The following is an 18805-nucleotide window of genomic DNA, read 5'->3' as shown; positions in this document are numbered from 1 at the left end:
AGGAAGCATGAAGTGCATGTTATTATTATTAATATTCGATTCAATTCGAACAAGATTTTGTAAGGATTTAAATTTCGGAATAAATAACGACATCTTTTGATTAAAGAAAATACTATTTCTTATGATTATAGTTATAAAAATATGTTTTTATTTTCCCATGATTTTTACATATTTGAATAATATTGAAATTTATTGTTATGGAAATTGTAATTGCAAAATTGTAATCGATTAATTTATATATGTTTATCTACATTACCAACTATAGAAAAACTTGTACAAAGTATCTCACTAAAGTTATGGATTTATAAATGTTTGAATTATTTTAGTGCTATTAAATTACTTTATCAAAATATTTTTTAATAAAATAATAAAAATAAAATTTAAGAAATATAAAATAAAGAAAGAGCATAAAATTAATTAATATTTTAAGTTCTTCTTTTTTTCTATATAAATTGAGTTGTTTATTTATGTAGAACATCGAAATTCATATATTTCGGACCTCGTCCTTCACTTCATTAATTAACTACCATGGCGATTCTCTGCTTTGAAAGCTCAAATTAACGAGATAATTTCTTCATCTCGACGATTTTATAATATTACATTTTCATACGAAAATGCAATTGTTTTAAATTTTTTTCAATTTCAAGATTTAATTGATTTTTCAGTAATTTGCAATAATTTCACATGAACAACCATGAGGGAACCAAAATATGTCAGTATACAACTGGTTTCCGTTTCCTTGTAAGGCTACTAATCGCTTTTGAACATACTGCTGCTGACATCTGCTGGTGTATCCCGTAGGAACAGAACAAATACCATTGCAGACATCCATTCTAAGAAAAAATAAAATAAAATTTAAAATATCTCAAAATTTTAATAAAAAATTAAAATTTATCTTAGAGATTAATAATTTTTTATCTATTTTTTTTATCGATATTATATAGTATTTATCAAATAAAATCCAAAGTCATTTTAACTTAAAAATCATTTTAACTTCATGACATTACAATTTATGAATATTTGAATATAATCCAATATTGATTTACTATTTGGATACGAAGCAATTAATAGGATTAATAAATTAGAACAATGCACAAGTGTTATAAACTTAATATAAATCAAAATTAATTTTAATAATAAATAAAAAAGAAAAAATTTAATCAACAATTAAAAATTTAATTAGCAATTAATATGTTATTGATAAAGAACCTACATTATTTACAATTTTATCAACGATTTTATTCGCAGATATTATAGATAAAAAAATAAATAAAAAATTAATGATTGTTTTAAAGTAAATTTCAGTTAAATTTTATGATTTATGGTATGATTATAAGATATCTACTTTATACTTAATTACTAATTTTGTATAAAATTTAATTTCAGTTCCGACCACTACTAATGCTATAATCTTATTCTATAACATTGCATCGATAATGTTGAAAATGACATTAAAATGATAAAAGGAAGAAAAAATAGAATAAAAAAAAATACATTGAATGATAAATACTATATTCTGTATCTTATAATGGTATCAAATTATTTTTTCAAAATATATCTATTTCAATTTTTTTTTTCAAATTTCATTTTCAAATTTAAGCTCAATATTTTAAAAAATTGTACAATTAAAATTCAAATTTTATTATATTATTATATTTTATTATATTATTGTATTGATATACCAGAAAAAATTAAATATAAGGACTTACGTGCATTTTTCACTCCTTACTACCTGCGAATATTTCTGATTCTCTTCGAGATTCACTACATACATCCAGTTTCCTTGATTATTCAGAGCCGCTCTCGGCATGATATACTGTGTCTCAGTTGGACAAAGTGAGATCGCATCAGGATCGGATTGCCTTTTTCTACGCTTCTTGCTCAATTTACTGTATTTCAATAAGGGATTTTCATATAGTGAACGAGGTGTAAGTTTACTATTTCGCACATACCTGAAGGAATAAGAAATATAAAAAATATAATAAAAATAATAAAAAAAAATAGAAGAAATATAATAAAGAGATATATTATATTTCTCATTCATAATTAAAACTAATAAATCATAAAAAAAATTGTATAATTTTAAAAAACAATATCGAAAATTCATTAAAATTGTATAAAAAAATTATCTAATTACATATTTAGAATAAGAGTTATCTTATTGATTTTTATATTTTTAAAATATGTTATTTATTAATTTTTTTTATAATGTAACTATTATTTAACCTTAATTTTTGAGATATAAAAATAAAATATAGAATATTTTTGATATATTTAAAATTTAGAATAAATTTGAATTAGATTTAAAATAGATTTAAAATAGATTTAATATAGATTTGAGTTAGATTTGCATTGTATTAGATTTGTAATAAAATAAATTATAATAAAATAATTTATATAAAAAAAAAAGAATTGTATTTAGATTAAATTCGTATTAAGTTTTGATTAGATTTAGATTTTTTTCAACATTTCCAAAAGAAACAATTTAGAGAATATCTATAATATCATAAAATTATAAAAGACAGAAGATAATATATTAAAATAAAAAAAAAAAAATATGCACATTAAAATAAAATCAAAAAATTTAAGATTTGAAATTTATGATTTTTGTTACAAATTATTAATTTTAAAGCATAATTAAATTTATAATAAATAAATCAATCCTTATGTAAATATATATCATTTTTTTTCTATCTTACGAATTTTTATAAACCGATTTCGGAACTATTTATAGCATTTTTATTATTTCTTTTCGTGTAATTGTTACTCATTTAAAATATCTATTTGTTGATTTCTGTTTTTTATAATTTTATAACATTATAACAATTTTATTTTTTAAAAAAATAAATTTTATAAGATGAAATTTGAACCTTAAAAATTCAAAAGGTTATCAAAATTCTGAAAACTATCATTCTCAAGAATGAAATCAAGAATGAAAATCATTTTCAAGAATTACATATTTCTTCAAGTGATATAGGATTTTGCAATTAAATTTTTTTTTTGAAATAATATTTCAATAAAGAAATAGTTTTTTAAATATATATCATCTTATACAAATATTATTTTGATATAAATATTTTATTGAAAAATACAAGAAAATTCAAATAATAATATAAATATTTAATAAATATTTTATAAATAATATATTTCAAATAATAATATTTAATAAACATTTTCTGAATTTGATACAATATATTAAACTCACACTATTATGCTATAATAAGACATACATAAGTATTAAAATCTATATATACACGAATTAAATATAAGATTTCCAATTTTTATGTTGAAATTTGTATCTTCTATTTTCACTAATATTTGTTAAATACCACTAACAAAATTCGTAATTTAAGCATTAAAATAAAATGATATTTTCAAATAATATTTTCTTATAAAAACATTTCAATTTTAGAATTATGTCTAAAACTATTTTAAATTATCTTTCCCAACCAACACCATTATTATCTAGTAACTCAATACTAGAATAATCACCTGTTCGTCCACCATGCTTGCGCCTGTCCAAAGGCATTCAAAGGTTGAGATTGAGTATAGAAGGGATGATCCGACGTAACTCTTTGTCCTTCAGAATGATATTTGAAAGACTCATCGCTGAGAAACGGATTCCCTTGAGCCGGTGTAGTGTACTTGTAGCTATCATAAAGAGGAATACGGATTACTCTACTTACCGACAAAAAACGGATAATTAAATTGATTTAATTTAATTAGCGCGAAATTAGCATCGAAATTACCCATGAGTGTCGTTCAAAGGAGTTCCATAAAGAAGCGTAGTTTCTTGACCGGGATATTGAGATGGCGGTAGAAAAGGTAATCCAGAATCGAACTGACCATTCCCGTGCGCTGGATAATCATAACCCGCCGGAAACGACCTTGAAAAGAAGTAATCCGTCCTTGATTCATTTCGACGGAGTGTTTTCGTGAAATTTTGGAGTATATAGGGTGTTCAAATGAAAAGAAAAAATTTTAGATAGAAAATTTAAGAAGAAATGTGATAGACATAAAGTCATTTTATTTGATTCAAAAATTTTGAAAAGAGATAAAGATAATCTATGATCGTTGATATATTTTGACAAAATTTTCATGAAATTTTAGAATATATAGGATGTTCAAATGAAAAGAAAAAATTTTGGAAAGTTTAAAATGGAATTTAAGATAAATTATAACAAAGATAATGCCATTTCTGAAATATTTTTAAAAAATCTTGTGATATAGAAAGTGTTTAAACGAAAATAGAAAATTTTTGAAAATTTAAGATAGATAGAATATAATGGACATAGAATCATTTCATTTTATGGCCATTTTCATTTGGAAAATTATATGCTTTATAATTCTTTATTGAAAAATAAATTTCCACGGATTTTTATATATACAAATTTTCGTTTGAGTCTTAAAATTATCTTTTAATTCTTTGTCTTGCGATTTATTTGAGATATTTCGGATTAAAAAATGATTTTCAAATTTTCATCAACCTAAAAAAATCAATATAGAAATCAACCAAAAATAAAATTATCAAATGGTACAAATATTTAGTTTTATAGAGTACATTAGTACATTTGTAACAAGTAACTTTCATAATTATACGACTTCTAATTTTGCAATCCATGATATTATCATTTTTAAGCAAGAAAAATTCTCTACTTATTTCATCTTGAATCATCTTGTATGTAATTGGTCCGAAGTAATAGAATTTAATTTTCTTCTTTTATAATTTTTTTATAACTTTATAACTTTATATATATTTTTATAAGTTTATAAAAATTAAAAAATTTATAAGTATAACATTTTTTTTTTATCGGAAAAACTTGAATAATCAAGTTATTAGGCCTTGTGCAATTTTTACAAAATAAATAAAATATGTTTAAAAAATTATAATAAATATAAAATATTTATAAATATGATATGAAAAAAATTCATCAGTTTATGATATACTTGTAAATAATTTTTTAATTCCATGAAGTACTTAATAATGTTTTCTATATTACAAAGTAGAAATATATTTCCAAATCATAAATAAAAATAACATACCTGTAAACATTGAAATTCTCTCTGGATTCGTCTCTCAATACAGTGCTAAAGTCAAAACTGCATTTATCCACAAGAAATTTAATTAACTGTCTGCAACAGAGAAAAGAAAGAAAAATTAAGACTACTGATAAAAGAAAGAAAAATAGGTCAATATATATGTATATATAATTTTTCAATTATATTTTTGACATGATCTTTGACCGATGAACGATCAATGCAAATGAACATTGATATTGGCCACAATGCAAAGTTGAGTACCAATACATGTTTTCTTGACCTAACTTTAATGGAATCATTTCAAAGATGAATACAAAATTGCTTATCTATTCTATGTATTATTCATGAGTTCGTGGAAACCAGGTTCCATGACCTGGTAGAAGTTTCTTCTATACTTCATAACTGTTTTCAAAACGATTTTACAGAAGTGAAACGTTAGATAATTACATTCATTCATATACTTTATATGTGTGTCATACGATAACTCGAATTTTAAAAAAGATAAAATACTTTAATTTTTGATTTTCAAAGAAAAACTTTAGAAAAAAAAAAAATTAAATACATTAATTTTTTCTAAAACAAAAGAACTGTAATAAAAAAAAAATGAATAAGAATTGAATTTTATATAATAAAGTACATAATAAAATATACATTATATATACATTAATTATACATTATATATTATAATGTATATTAAATATACATTATATATTAATATATACATTAAATATACATTATATATCTATACATTAAATATACATTATATATTATATTATATATCTATGTCTAAATATAATATTTATATATTTATAATATGGAATAACACGAATATAGAAATATACATAGGTATACATGTATACATATATTTATATATATATGGATATCATATGAAATTTTTATCATAAGCTTTGCGAATTTGTTCTTTTAATATCGTAATTATGAACTTCGGATTACTTTTTGTATCTTCTTTGTGATTATTTCTTTTATAATTACAATCTTACATATATAGTACAATCTTATAAAATATGATAAAAAAGAAAATATTTATAACATTATGATAAATTATATTTTTGTTGAAATTAATTTTTTTAAATTTATAACGATAATAAAATTAAATGAAATATATTATTTTATTGTCGTATTTTGATATACGACAATATACGAATTATTTATATTTTTATTTATATTTTTCGTTATGTATTATTATTATTATTTCTTGATGTTTAAAATTTATATTGAAATTATTGAAACATAATATTTTCCTACATTGCTAAAAATAGATTAGTATATCACATTACAATTACAATATTAATACGTTCGTATCACAGAAGATATTATTAAATGATTTATCAACTAAAATAAATATACGTACATATACAATCTTAAAAAACTATAACATATATACTCTATTTTATTTTATTATTACAACATTCAAATATTAATTAATAATAAGTATATAAATATGTATAAATATTTTTTATCAAAATAAAGCTATTTCTTATCGTCAAATTTAAAAATCCTCTGTTGGAAACAAAAACAGAAAGACATCAACTATGTGTCTAAATAATTACCAATCGTCACGAAGCAAACAAACGGTATAAAGCAAAATCGAAATAAAAAAGATATCCACGAAAAAAAGATATCCATTATACTATATATGCGTCTGAATAATTATCAATTGTCATGAAGGTAATAATGAGACAGAGACGAATAGATCTTCCGGCGACCCACAAATCCCATGCAAAGAATAAACACGTGCGCGAATTTCGCGCGTGGCCAAAGAACCATCGAATCTTGAGAACTTTCTCCACCGGTGAAAGACGCCGGCTAGAAGATATGTCCCGATGTTTAATTCATGGTCCACGCCTAAAAGTTGTTTTCTCGCGGGCTGCATCTCGATCAGCGAGCGGCCTATACGGTGCTATACGGGCACGACCAACTTTCGAACTGATGTGATTCGTCAATGGACGACGGAAGTAGAGAGACAGGGATTGACCTCGAATCCCGAGACGACATTTTAACTCATGATCTTGATCCCACTCGTTGCGCTCGACCGATGAATTTTCGAACTTTTCCCTTGTCGTCCATTTGTCTTCGTCCGGTTGCGTTTGCCGAGGGAAAAAATCGTGAAAGATTCTGATTTTTTTTTACATTTTTTATAGCAATCAAACCTCGATAATCCTTTCGAAATGGATTCTTTATTTGGCAATAAATATGATGTTGACGATAATATAATTGGAATATAATAAATTAATTAAAAATTAGAATGTTTAATAGTTGAAATAAGATTAATAATATCATTTTTGATAACATTTTTTGTCTTAGTAAAAAAGTTAAAAAAAATTGTAACAATATATTGTAAAATTAAAATCTATATAAAAATTACATTAGAATGTAATATTGATTACAAAAAGTTGAGGAAAAAAAGATAAAATTGGGATAAAGTTTTTGAGTAAAAGATGTTTAATAAACGAAAATTGAATGTACAGAAATTTTGTATCAGGATTAATATTTTTCTAATTATAAGGGTGCTAAATAGATGAATCGTTCTTGAAAGTTATTTTTTGTCATCGAGGACTATATTGAGAGTGAAAGTTATTCTTGAAGATGTGTTAGTTGCGAAAAATACTTTCGGGATTCACAAATGTTTTATTCTCGAATGTTATTATTTCCTTAAGGGCTCAAAAAAAGGAAAATTCATAAGTTTCGAATATTTAACATCTGAAAGTTTAAAAACATTTTGAATATTGAAATATAGAAAAATTTGAAAATATAGACAGATATATCGGATAATCGATTATCAGCTGTAATACATTATATCGTATATTATTTTAATTTTACTTACAGACTGAATATTGTATTAAATTAATATATTGAGTTATTTTTAATTTAAATTATAGAGATAAAAATAACGTAAGATATATATTTATATTTCGATTAATAAAAATTTTTGACGTGCAATAAAAAAATATATAAAAGAATAAATAAAAACATTTTACAAAAATGTTGAGTTACGAAAATTCGAATGTATATTGTAAAATCTTAATAATTGCCAATGATAATAAAAGCTAATAAAAGTTTAATTCACTTCACTCGATAGAAATGTGTAAGAAATACTGATCAAAACATTGTATAATTAAATTAGGATTGTTTTGATTTTTAAAATCGATTCTACAAAATCCAAATTCTAAAATTAACATCTTTTTATTTGTATTCTTATTTTTTTCTTTCAACATTTTTTTTAACATTTTAAAGATAAGATAAATAAAATTACTAAATGAAGATTTAACGACAAAGAAAATGAACTTGATAGGAACTTGATTGGCGGGATCTGAATTGGCGGGAAATAGCGAACAATGCCACATATTAACGTTTCCTGTTATGCATAGTATATTACTACATGTCTGTACACAATTACTAGTTAGACGTCAAGAACTATCAACACTCACAATCATCGTTGCCTTAAATTTTCCACATAAATACCAATTCGCGATGTTTTGACGTATTTAGATTTATAAGAAGTAATATACTTATCATGTTATGATATCAATTAAAAATAATAAATGAAAAAATAATAATGAAAATGATGCAAAAAATTCCATTTATTATCATAATATCGACAAGAGATGACAAACTTTTAAAACAGAAATCAAAATAAAGTTTTCTTTCGTTTTTAAACAAATTCTATTTGAACTTATATGTATATTTTGTTTAAGAATATATTTATAAAATTTTTATGGAAACAACCTTATTAAGAATTTTTTAACCTATTTGTTTTGTATATAATGATGGCTAATATTTGTACGAGTTTATTACGTATATTCACGTATAAATAATAAATATTTTAAAGCAATTAAAGATAAAGTTATACAATATAATTAAATATATAATTCATAGTTATATATAGTTATATATTATATAGTTATATTTCAAAGTATATAAATATGCGAATATGTTAAAAAAAATATTTTTATGAAACAAATATTTTAGAATTTGCATGTAAAAGTTTTATGGAAATTATTTCACTAGAAAAGATTTCATGAAATAAATAAAAAGATAAAATAACCAAATTAATATTTGTTTTATTTAACAGTTTAATATTATATTATTAATATGCTTATATAGAATAAAGAATATTATTTAATACTATTACTATACTATATATATTATAATTCACTGAACATTTAATATTTATTAATGATAGTTTTTTAAATATTTATTAATGAAAAAAAATTTAATAATTTATTAAAAATATTTTATAATTAACAAAATTTTTTTTTTATTTTTATATTTTATAAGCATTCATACTAAAATTCTCATTGAAACTTATCATGCGAGAACTTTTTTTATGAAAATAATCTCACGGTTAAAAATAAAGTCTATTGAAAAGTTACTTCGAATACTTTTAACCTTCGTAAGATATGAAAACAAGCCATTTGAGAAACACGGAACTTTCTAATTTGACAATTATAGAATTTTTATAGAAAACTTATAAATTGCTTAATGTAGTTTCAATAGAAAGTGACGACAAAGAAGTATCTACACAATTTTACATGTTTGCTCGAACGTTGGAAGCACTGAAGATTCCTTTCATATCGTAACAAATATCTGTTCAAGTTGTTAACACTTATTAATGCAACTGTAAATAATTTACATAACCAAGTAACAAATGTATTACTCCTTGAAACTTTCTTCATTTCATAATGAAAATTATGAATTTCATTTTCATAGTGAATCTTAATATTCTTACTGTAATTATCAGATATCATAATTCTTCGTTTTATTCAGATATTCACACAATTTAATTTCTAACATTCTTTTAATATATTTTAGAAGAGAATATAAAAGACAAAAAAATTGCTTTTTATGCACAATGCAATGACTAGAACAAATTTTTATTTTAATTTTAAATTTACAAAAGTGATTGTGAAATAAAAATTCCGTAATTGTTTTAAATTGATAATAAATCATTAAGTTTTATGATAGTAATTTGAACTGAAGAGAAAAATTCAATAATTTATTATATACAATAAAATTTAATGGGTAAAAGAATGGGTAAAAAGAATAATCTAAATCTTTTAATGGGCAATTACTAAATCTGTTAAGGCAATATATTATATATATATGTCTTTTAAAAAAATTCGAAAAACAAAATTTTTTTTAATTCGTCATGTTAATTTTACAAAATGATAATTGGAATATATCTTTGATAGATTGAAATTAATCACTTCAAAAATTCACAAAAAATTAAAAATTCTTCTTAGAATTTTATTTAGTATTAGAAATTCATTAATGAAAAAAATTCGAAACGATTTTTGCTTATTTCATTTTTTCTTAAAATCTAGTTAGTTCCGAGAAAAACACTGAGAAACGAATAGCGTGAACACCTTGTATATTTATGTATCGCGATTCTTATTATACAATAAATTAATTTATGAGAATTTGCAAGATAAGAGCACGGAAGTGAAGAGATATCGTAACAGAAATGGTATCCGGTAGTATACAGAAATCCCTGACGCTAATCAGAAACATGTGGCGATAAATCTGTTTAAATCTGAAGATGCACCTCAGGTGTAACTTGGAATTGCTTCGAGTATGAATCTCGATCTGTAACGGTCCCGATAATTATCTAACAAGGTATGACCGCGTCAAGGCCATGGTCACGCTACGCTGATCAAGAAATAAAACGTATCGGTATGACGTCCGTGTTTACGTAATCGTTTGTCGCTTTCAAATCGATTTGACTTCAACGCGAATAAAAAATTATTGCGAAAATATATATATATATATATATATAATATGATAAAAATAAATTGTAAAAAATAAATGGTATACGATGCTTTTTGTTATTTAGATATTAATTTAATTTCTATTTAATTATTTAATTAAATATCCAATAAAATTTATATAATTTGAAAATCTCTAACTACAGAGTATAACATTAAGAATTATATTCGACACTATTGTATATTCATTACAGCAATTGAATATTATTTTAACTCAAATATATTATATATGATATTTTTTAATAATATTTAATAATTCATTTTCACGTAACTATAAAATTAAAAAAAACTAAACTATAAATATAAAAATATATATAGCACTATGATAAATCATATATATATTTTTCTTTTTATATATAATAAATAAATAAAATAAAGATCTTTAAATAAAGAATTTTTATTTTTATTTTGTGTAATATCTATTGATAATATATGAATTAATCAGAGAATTTTTCAATAATGTTTTTTTATTAATAAATGCGAATTATTATTATTATTGTTTAATGATTAAAAGTTAAAATATTAAAATTTAAGATTATTAAAAATATTTTCTTAAAATCCAAATGATATATTAATATCAACATTTTGTTATAATTAGAGTATTCATTTTCTTAATTCCATACTAGTATTAAGTATCTAATGAAGTAGTAGTAATGAAGGAGAGATAATATGCATATATAGTGACTATAGAAAATATTTACACATTATTATATTGTAGTATTTAAATATTTATTATGATAATTACAAAAAAGATATATTAAATATCACATTATTCAGTAATATTAGCATATGAATCATAAAAATTAGATAATAAAAATGTAAAATATAATAAAATAATAATTCAAAAATAAAGATATATGCAAATATATATATATTTACATTTTTGTTATTTTTAACCATTACATTTTGTTATTTTTTCCATTTCAAAAAATAAAAATTTTTTTAAATCAAAATACAATTTTATTTTAATTCGAATCACAATATTTAGTTTATTTTATTTTTATAAAATTTAAAATAATCCGATTTTATCAATTAATGTTTACTTCTGTTGTGAAGTTTTTATATGAAATTGCTTCTATAATTTAAAGTAATTATATGTAATAATCTACTAATAATCAATTATTGTTTATTTTTTTTATTTTACCTCTGAAAATATGCTGAAATATGATGCTTAGAATTTTTTTCCTTTAAAAATTATATTTTCTTTTCTTTTTTAATTATATATCTTCTTTTTTTATACATAATTAGAAAAGTATTATATACAAAATCTTTATATATCAAATTTTAATTTGTTAAATTTTTTTGACTCGATAAAACAAAAATTTCGATAAAACAAACCATAATTCGAATATTTTAATTTTTTCCTAAATCTTTTACATATTTATTTCATGTTTAAAAAAATAAAATAGATATTTCTATGATATTTGAATTGAAGTTAAAAAATTGAAAAAGTAACATAAATGATAATCAACAAAAAAATAAAATATATCTTGACAAATTATAAAATATATACATTAAGAATTACTTCTTTGGACATTCATTAAAATTTTCCTATTCACCAATTGCTTCTTCACCGTATTTCCATCCTATCAAAAAAATTTTTGGCGTGAAACGAAAAGAATAAAAAGTGAATGACGAAAGAATATGAAAATCTCCAGGATATGTTCGATTTTAAGCAAGTTCACTATCCCGGAACTTTCCCTTCCTGAAATTTGTCTCGCCATGCACGATCAGCTGATTCACATGCAGGAATAGTAACGGCTGCGACGTCAAGAATATTAATAACAAGATGGTGAACCATATTTTTGTAAATTCCACATACACGAAACTTTTGGAAATTCAAGAAAACAGTTCGATTTATTGGTGAAATTCTTTTCTCTATGCAATAAACCAATACTAAATGTTTTTTTATATTTGAAAGATTAAGTTAGGTTAAATTAAATTAAATTAGACAAATCAAATGTCAGGCGAATTATAAGTATAAGTATTATTCTTTAAAAATGAGTAGTTACGCGATCTAAAAATAAAAAAATAAAGAATCTTGAAGAAGATTTTTAATGAATCTCGTGTACAATGGATGATCCAATTTTTCCTATTATTTCATAGTAAACAAAAGACTAAGTAAGTTCTTTGAAATGATAATACTCGTATTCACAAAGCTGTCAAGAGGTATCATTATCATGCAAATGTGATAATAGGGCTGACATCATAGATTTACTATGCAGTATCTCACGAGTATTTAAATGTTGCATATTACAACGACAACATTTTTTCACAAAAACTCATCCGACGTTTGTTATGTCATTACTATCACTTTTTTTTCAATGCATTTCTTGAAAAATGAAAGAAACATTATCTCAAAGTAGGTTGAGAGGAAACATAAACTTCAGTAACTAAAGAAATTTTAATATCTGTACTTCTTTTAATCTTATCTATAGTTTGGTTTTAAAGAAATTCTTTCGAGAAATTTTGATGGCGAAAGATGTCTTTTCAAATGAAAATACTAAGATTTCTCAATTTTAGAACATGATAAAATCCAGCGAATGAATGTTTATTATTTTTGAAATTTATTTTAAATCTTTAACTCTTTAAACAGTTGTACCATGTACATATCTTTTATTTGTTGCAATAATGATATTACTCAAGAATTGCAATTTATTAATAATATTAATGATTAATAAAATTATGAATAATCTTCTTCTTTTACTTTTTGCTATATAAAATGCTATATAAAATTTTATAATTAATTTTTCAAACAAATACTGATCTTTCAATTTGAAATTTTAATGTGATATTCTTATTCTTATAAGGAAATTTGGAAATATTTAAATTTGTTTTCTTTAAAGTTATAATTCTTCAATGTTATGGCATTGTTGCAGTAAATATACGATCACGTTACAATAGTAAAATAACAAACTGTACAACTATAATGACATATTATAGCGATATAGGATAAAAATATATAAAAAGTACGATGGAGGATAATTTTACGTGAAAAAATAGAATAAAATTTTTTCGTTTGAGATTTCGTTTTCGAATAAATTAAATTTGAAAATTTTTTTAAATACAAATGAAATTGAATAATTTTAAAATTTATTTCGAATGGATATAAATAAATTGATAAATGATTACTGTATATAAAAATAACTAAAAAAATGTAAAATGAAATTATATCGCTTAAATCCATATTTCTGAGAAAATAAATATTGAATATTATATAATCCAGAAATCGTATAATCGAATTTTCAAATTTAATTTTTTCAAAAACTAATTTCTAAATGAAAAAAATTTATTCTATATATTTATTCACTGCATGTTTCAAAATAATACAATATGTGAAAAATACGAAATTATAATAGCAATATAAAAATAAAAAGTTAATAATAATAATAATAATAATAATAATAATAATAATAATAATAATAGTAATAATAATAATAATAATAACGATATTTAAATATAATCATAACGATGAAAAATTCTCATCATTATGCAATCTACTTTTAATGATGTATTGTAACGCTGGAAGAATTAACAATAACAATAAAATTAATATATTTGATGTGCATTATTCAATGCCGATCGAAAAATATAAATTAATATTTTTTTCTCTAAGCAACGAACTCGTATCTTATGATCTATAAGCTTTCTTTTTTTTTTTTTTTTTTTTTTTTTATTAAATCACCTTCTTACCGAGGATAATGATCGAGACTTTCACAAAACGTTTGTCCCGGTTTTGCGCAATTTGGAGTGTGCCCTGGAGGTGCAGGTACAAAAGGCTCGTAACGTGGTCGTCCTGGACATCCGTACTTGGGGCAAGGCACGTCGTAAGCGTTCACTAAGGATGTCTGCAATCAAATTGAAAATAAAATTCAATGTGCAATTAAAACAATGAAATACATATAACAAATACACGAAACGTTTAGTTTTTTTTGGTTAGCAAATGTATAAGCAATAAATGTATATTGATTTTTCAATTATTTGATCTACGAAATTAATTTAACACTTAACAATTAAAATATATTTCATTCAAATATATCGTTCAAAAGTTTGAAAACAATTGATTATGCAAGAAATTATTGATATTACAACTATTTTAAGTAAAGAAAAATTAATAGATAAAATACTCAAAATTTATTTAGAAATAATTAAAAATAGAGTTGGTTAATTTTGATGAAGCAAAAATTTAAATTTGACTTATACTTATCTAAAATTTTATTTCGTCTTATTGTTTCAGTATATGAAGGATTTCAAAAATAATCAATGTAAATCATATTTTTCAAAAATATTTTATATAAAATCTTCTTATTATTTAAATTTTTAATCGATAAAACAATAAAATAAATAGTAATTTAATTGTCAATTAAAAATATAAATAATAAAGAAACTTTTAAACTTTTACTTGTGTTCAAAGATTTACATTGATTAGCTTCTAAATTTTTCATATTTTTTTTTTATTATTAAATAATTTCTGATTATAATAAATAAGTTTAATATATGATTTTTAATATTTTTACTTTAAATTCTTTATTTCCAAATTTTTGGAAATTTTTCGTTTATCATAAAAATGAATAGAACAAATAGAATTATACAATTATTTGATCTAGAAAATTAATGAATTAACAAAAATTGAAAGATATCATAAATATATCATATATTAGAACAAATAAAATTCTTGGATATAATGATAAATATAATGGTTGCTTAAAATATTAAGAAAATTTTTTAATATTTTTCATTTCATATATTTATATTAGCTAAATAAAATCGAGATTAACGTAACTCAGTCATTTAATTAGTATAAAATTTCTATAAAGATTATTAGGAGAAATCTTCTTCTTCATTATTGCGGAATTCCAGTGAATCATGCTTCTCTGAAATGGTTCCATTAGCTCGCGGCGCTATACATATATGGAATGTTAATTTTACGTTCTTCTACTTTTATTAAAAATAACCGATATTAATGATCTATCTCATTTGCATTTCTAATTGTTTTGTACAAATTTAAATGTTTATATTGTAAGATAAATATACTATTCATAAGTCTTTTCACTGGTGTATTTTTGAGCTGAAACTTCAATGCTGGTTATATTATCTGTTCTAATCTATGAAGCGATATTTAAATGTGATGTAATATGTTGGTGCAATACCATTTAAGAATTTTCTTATACCACTTTCAATTAACTCATGATAATCAATATCAGTTTTTTGTTGATGTACAAAAAATACTCTAAAATTTTAAATATTGTGAATTAAATTATTTTTTCGAAAATAAAACGATAGAATTATAAATATTTAATAAAAAAAAATAATATTTATAATAATTTTTAATTTTTAAAAAAATTTTAAATGAAAGAAGATTAAACGAATCATAAATGAAAATGATGGACGGCATTTATAATTTATTAAATTAAATTAAAAAAATATCTAATACTGGAATTATATTATAAGAAAACATAGTGAATATAAATTTATGACTAAAAGTGATCCATTTGATTTTAACCAAACTGAATTATCAGTTTTACGATCATTCACTCATATATACAAAATCTTCTGTTTTATTTTCACTGATATATACATCCGGTATTACGAAAAGTACGAGATTGTCGCAATCTTACAAAAGATTGAATAGAGAGTCTTACGCCAGATATTACAATACGCGTCAGAACTGAGCATTACATTTCACTTACAGCTTTCACGATACAAGGAACTATTCGTTCTACAGATCATTGTTTGCTATAATGTCTAACATAGTAGCCATATGTACTATCGTGAAATGCGTGTTTAGTAAAGTGGAACGAAAAAAATCAAAATTATATAATTATTTTCTAATAATAAAAAATTAATTGTTTAATAAAAAATGTTGTAATAAAAAATTAATTTTTTAGATTTAATATGTAAAATATAGTTTCTATAAATTAATTTTTAAATAAAAAATTATTAAACAAAAATTTATAAAATCAATGAAAATAGCAATTTTTAAATAATTTAATATTAAATTTTAATAGCTTTTATTTTTAATTTTAATTTTAATAACTAAATATTATTATATTAATTTTTATTTAAAATCATAAAAAATTTTGCCTCTATATCTTATTCCATTGTAATGTTTATTCAAATGAATTACATTTTTTTATAAATTTTTATATTTGTAATATATATTTGGCATTATTTAACATTTATATTATAACAATATTACAAACACATATAAATATAACAATAACATATATTAATACTTACACTTAAATATGATATAAATTTATTATATATTTATAAATATTTCAATGTAAATTTTTATTTATAATTAGCGATATTTAATTATTTATTGTTCATTATAATTTCATGTTACAACAATAGAACAAGGATTAAGGCAATCTTTGATTTCGGAATAGTTTCATTCATCGGCAAACTAGAAAGTTATGTACTTGTTATCTTTACCGATTCTAACCACGTCGAATCTAAGCTGCGTTCAGTCGAAATTTCGCCTCGATCTTGAAATATATATACATATACATGTACACATTTATGCATTAAAAATGAAACAATTGACAATTTGTCTATTCTTATCACGAGATTTACTATTAAGATACAAAGATATACTCAATCTTCTTAATTTTTTTAATAATAAAATCATATTTCTACTTACAATCATTATTACGGCCAAAAATAATTTCATTTTCGAGATGATAAAATACCAAATTCGGATCACCATAATAGATTCAGTTTGAAAACACTTCACCAAGTCAAAACAATTATATCACTATTTTTTGTAACTAATTTTAACCACACCGCGATACCTTTCGCGAGGGTTCATATCTTTTAAAAAAATCAAATCACATAATTATAAATATTGCGCGAGTCTCACGGAACTAGGTTACCGTAACACGATAAATGATTATAGTGAAGCACGTGTCGATGTATCCGTAGATGCGCTTTACAAGCTAGATGGATCGTAGAAACGCTGATGTGTAATCATTGAGTCATGTGTGGCGCGACCGTTGACAGATATTGTCGACCGCGAAAAAGATACTGTCTTGCTGTGAACGATTAATTTGTCAAAAAAAAAAAAAAAAAAAACAATTTTTCTTAAAAATGGACTACACAAGTGAATTGCAGGATGATTAATTATACATGAACAGGAATCAACAAAATCAGTGATTGAAACGAATGAAACTTTTCGTTGTGCATAAGATTTTTAATTTATATTAAATAATATTTCGACTAAATACGATACACGGATGCAATAATTATAGTCTAATTCACACTTGAAAGATTAATTACAAGCACCACTATGTGACGGTATACTCAGACTATAGAGAACGAGTATGACCGTCGATACCTTAGTCACCGCCACTGACACCGTATATATGTATTCCGTGGCGTTAAGTCCAGATTCCGTCGGGGTTTGTCCTGTACGATTTTAAACGCGGCAATCTTACCTAGCAACGTGGGTAACTCGGTGTACCGATACCAATACTCGCATCCGTACCCCTTCCTCTTGCACGCATGCACGAGTTCCGACCGAGTGATGAAGTGGGGTGCACAAGTATATACTTTCACTAGTGCCCGTGTTCCGTATCGCGCTCTATTCGACCTTATACGTTGACAAAGATTGTGACGCTAGAACGGGATCAATGAAATTGCGTAAAGAAGGTCGACTAGATACTTAAAGGTTCTGCTTTTATTTTTTTATTATCGATTAGAATTGATTCAATCTCTTTTTATTAATGAAGCTAAGAACAGTTTTGAATAGGAAATGTTTTTTAATATATAAATATGAAAAATAATTAAACAAAAACAATTATCAATTATTTGAAAGAAATCATAAGAAAATATTTATTTGATGACAATATTAATCTCTTTTATGTTATATTTGATTATAGTATTTGATTTATTATTATCTTTGAATAAATATGAATGTTTTCTAATAATTTTTTTAATAAACAATAATATAATTGTTATATTATAACAATATGATT

At 22.5% G+C, this 18805-nt stretch overlaps 1 protein-coding gene across 4 annotated transcripts; it reads right to left on the bottom strand.

The window, feature by feature from the left end:
* Positions 1 to 236: 236 nt before the first annotated feature.
* Positions 237 to 18250, bottom strand: LOC122711173 (protein spaetzle 5-like). Of its 4 annotated transcripts, XM_043929808.1 has the most exons (8): positions 18166 to 18213; positions 17473 to 17642; positions 14520 to 14674; positions 5044 to 5133; positions 3750 to 3908; positions 3493 to 3651; positions 1710 to 1952; positions 237 to 833 (listed from the first exon to the last, which is right to left on the bottom strand). In XM_043929808.1, exons 2-8 carry the CDS (start codon positions 17536 to 17538, stop codon positions 662 to 664), a joined length of 1044 nt encoding a protein of 347 aa, XP_043785743.1. In that variant the 5' UTR covers positions 17539 to 17642; positions 18166 to 18213; the 3' UTR covers positions 237 to 661. The 4 variants fall into 4 exon arrangements, with proteins under 4 accessions (XP_043785743.1, XP_043785659.1, XP_043785915.1 ...); XM_043929724.1 differs by having other exon boundaries at positions 17473 to 18250; XM_043929980.1 differs by having other exon boundaries at positions 1710 to 1889; positions 17473 to 18250.
* Positions 18251 to 18805: the final 555 nt, after the last annotated feature.

The sequence above is a fragment of the Apis laboriosa genome, unplaced genomic scaffold (assembly GCF_014066325.1).
Source record: "Apis laboriosa isolate Shangri-la unplaced genomic scaffold, ASM1406632v1 scaffold104_cov149, whole genome shotgun sequence".
In the NCBI taxonomy this organism is placed as follows: domain Eukaryota; kingdom Metazoa; phylum Arthropoda; class Insecta; order Hymenoptera; family Apidae; genus Apis; species Apis laboriosa.
The sequence above is the reverse complement of the archived record's forward strand: the minus strand, read 5'-3'. Positions and strand labels throughout refer to the sequence as shown.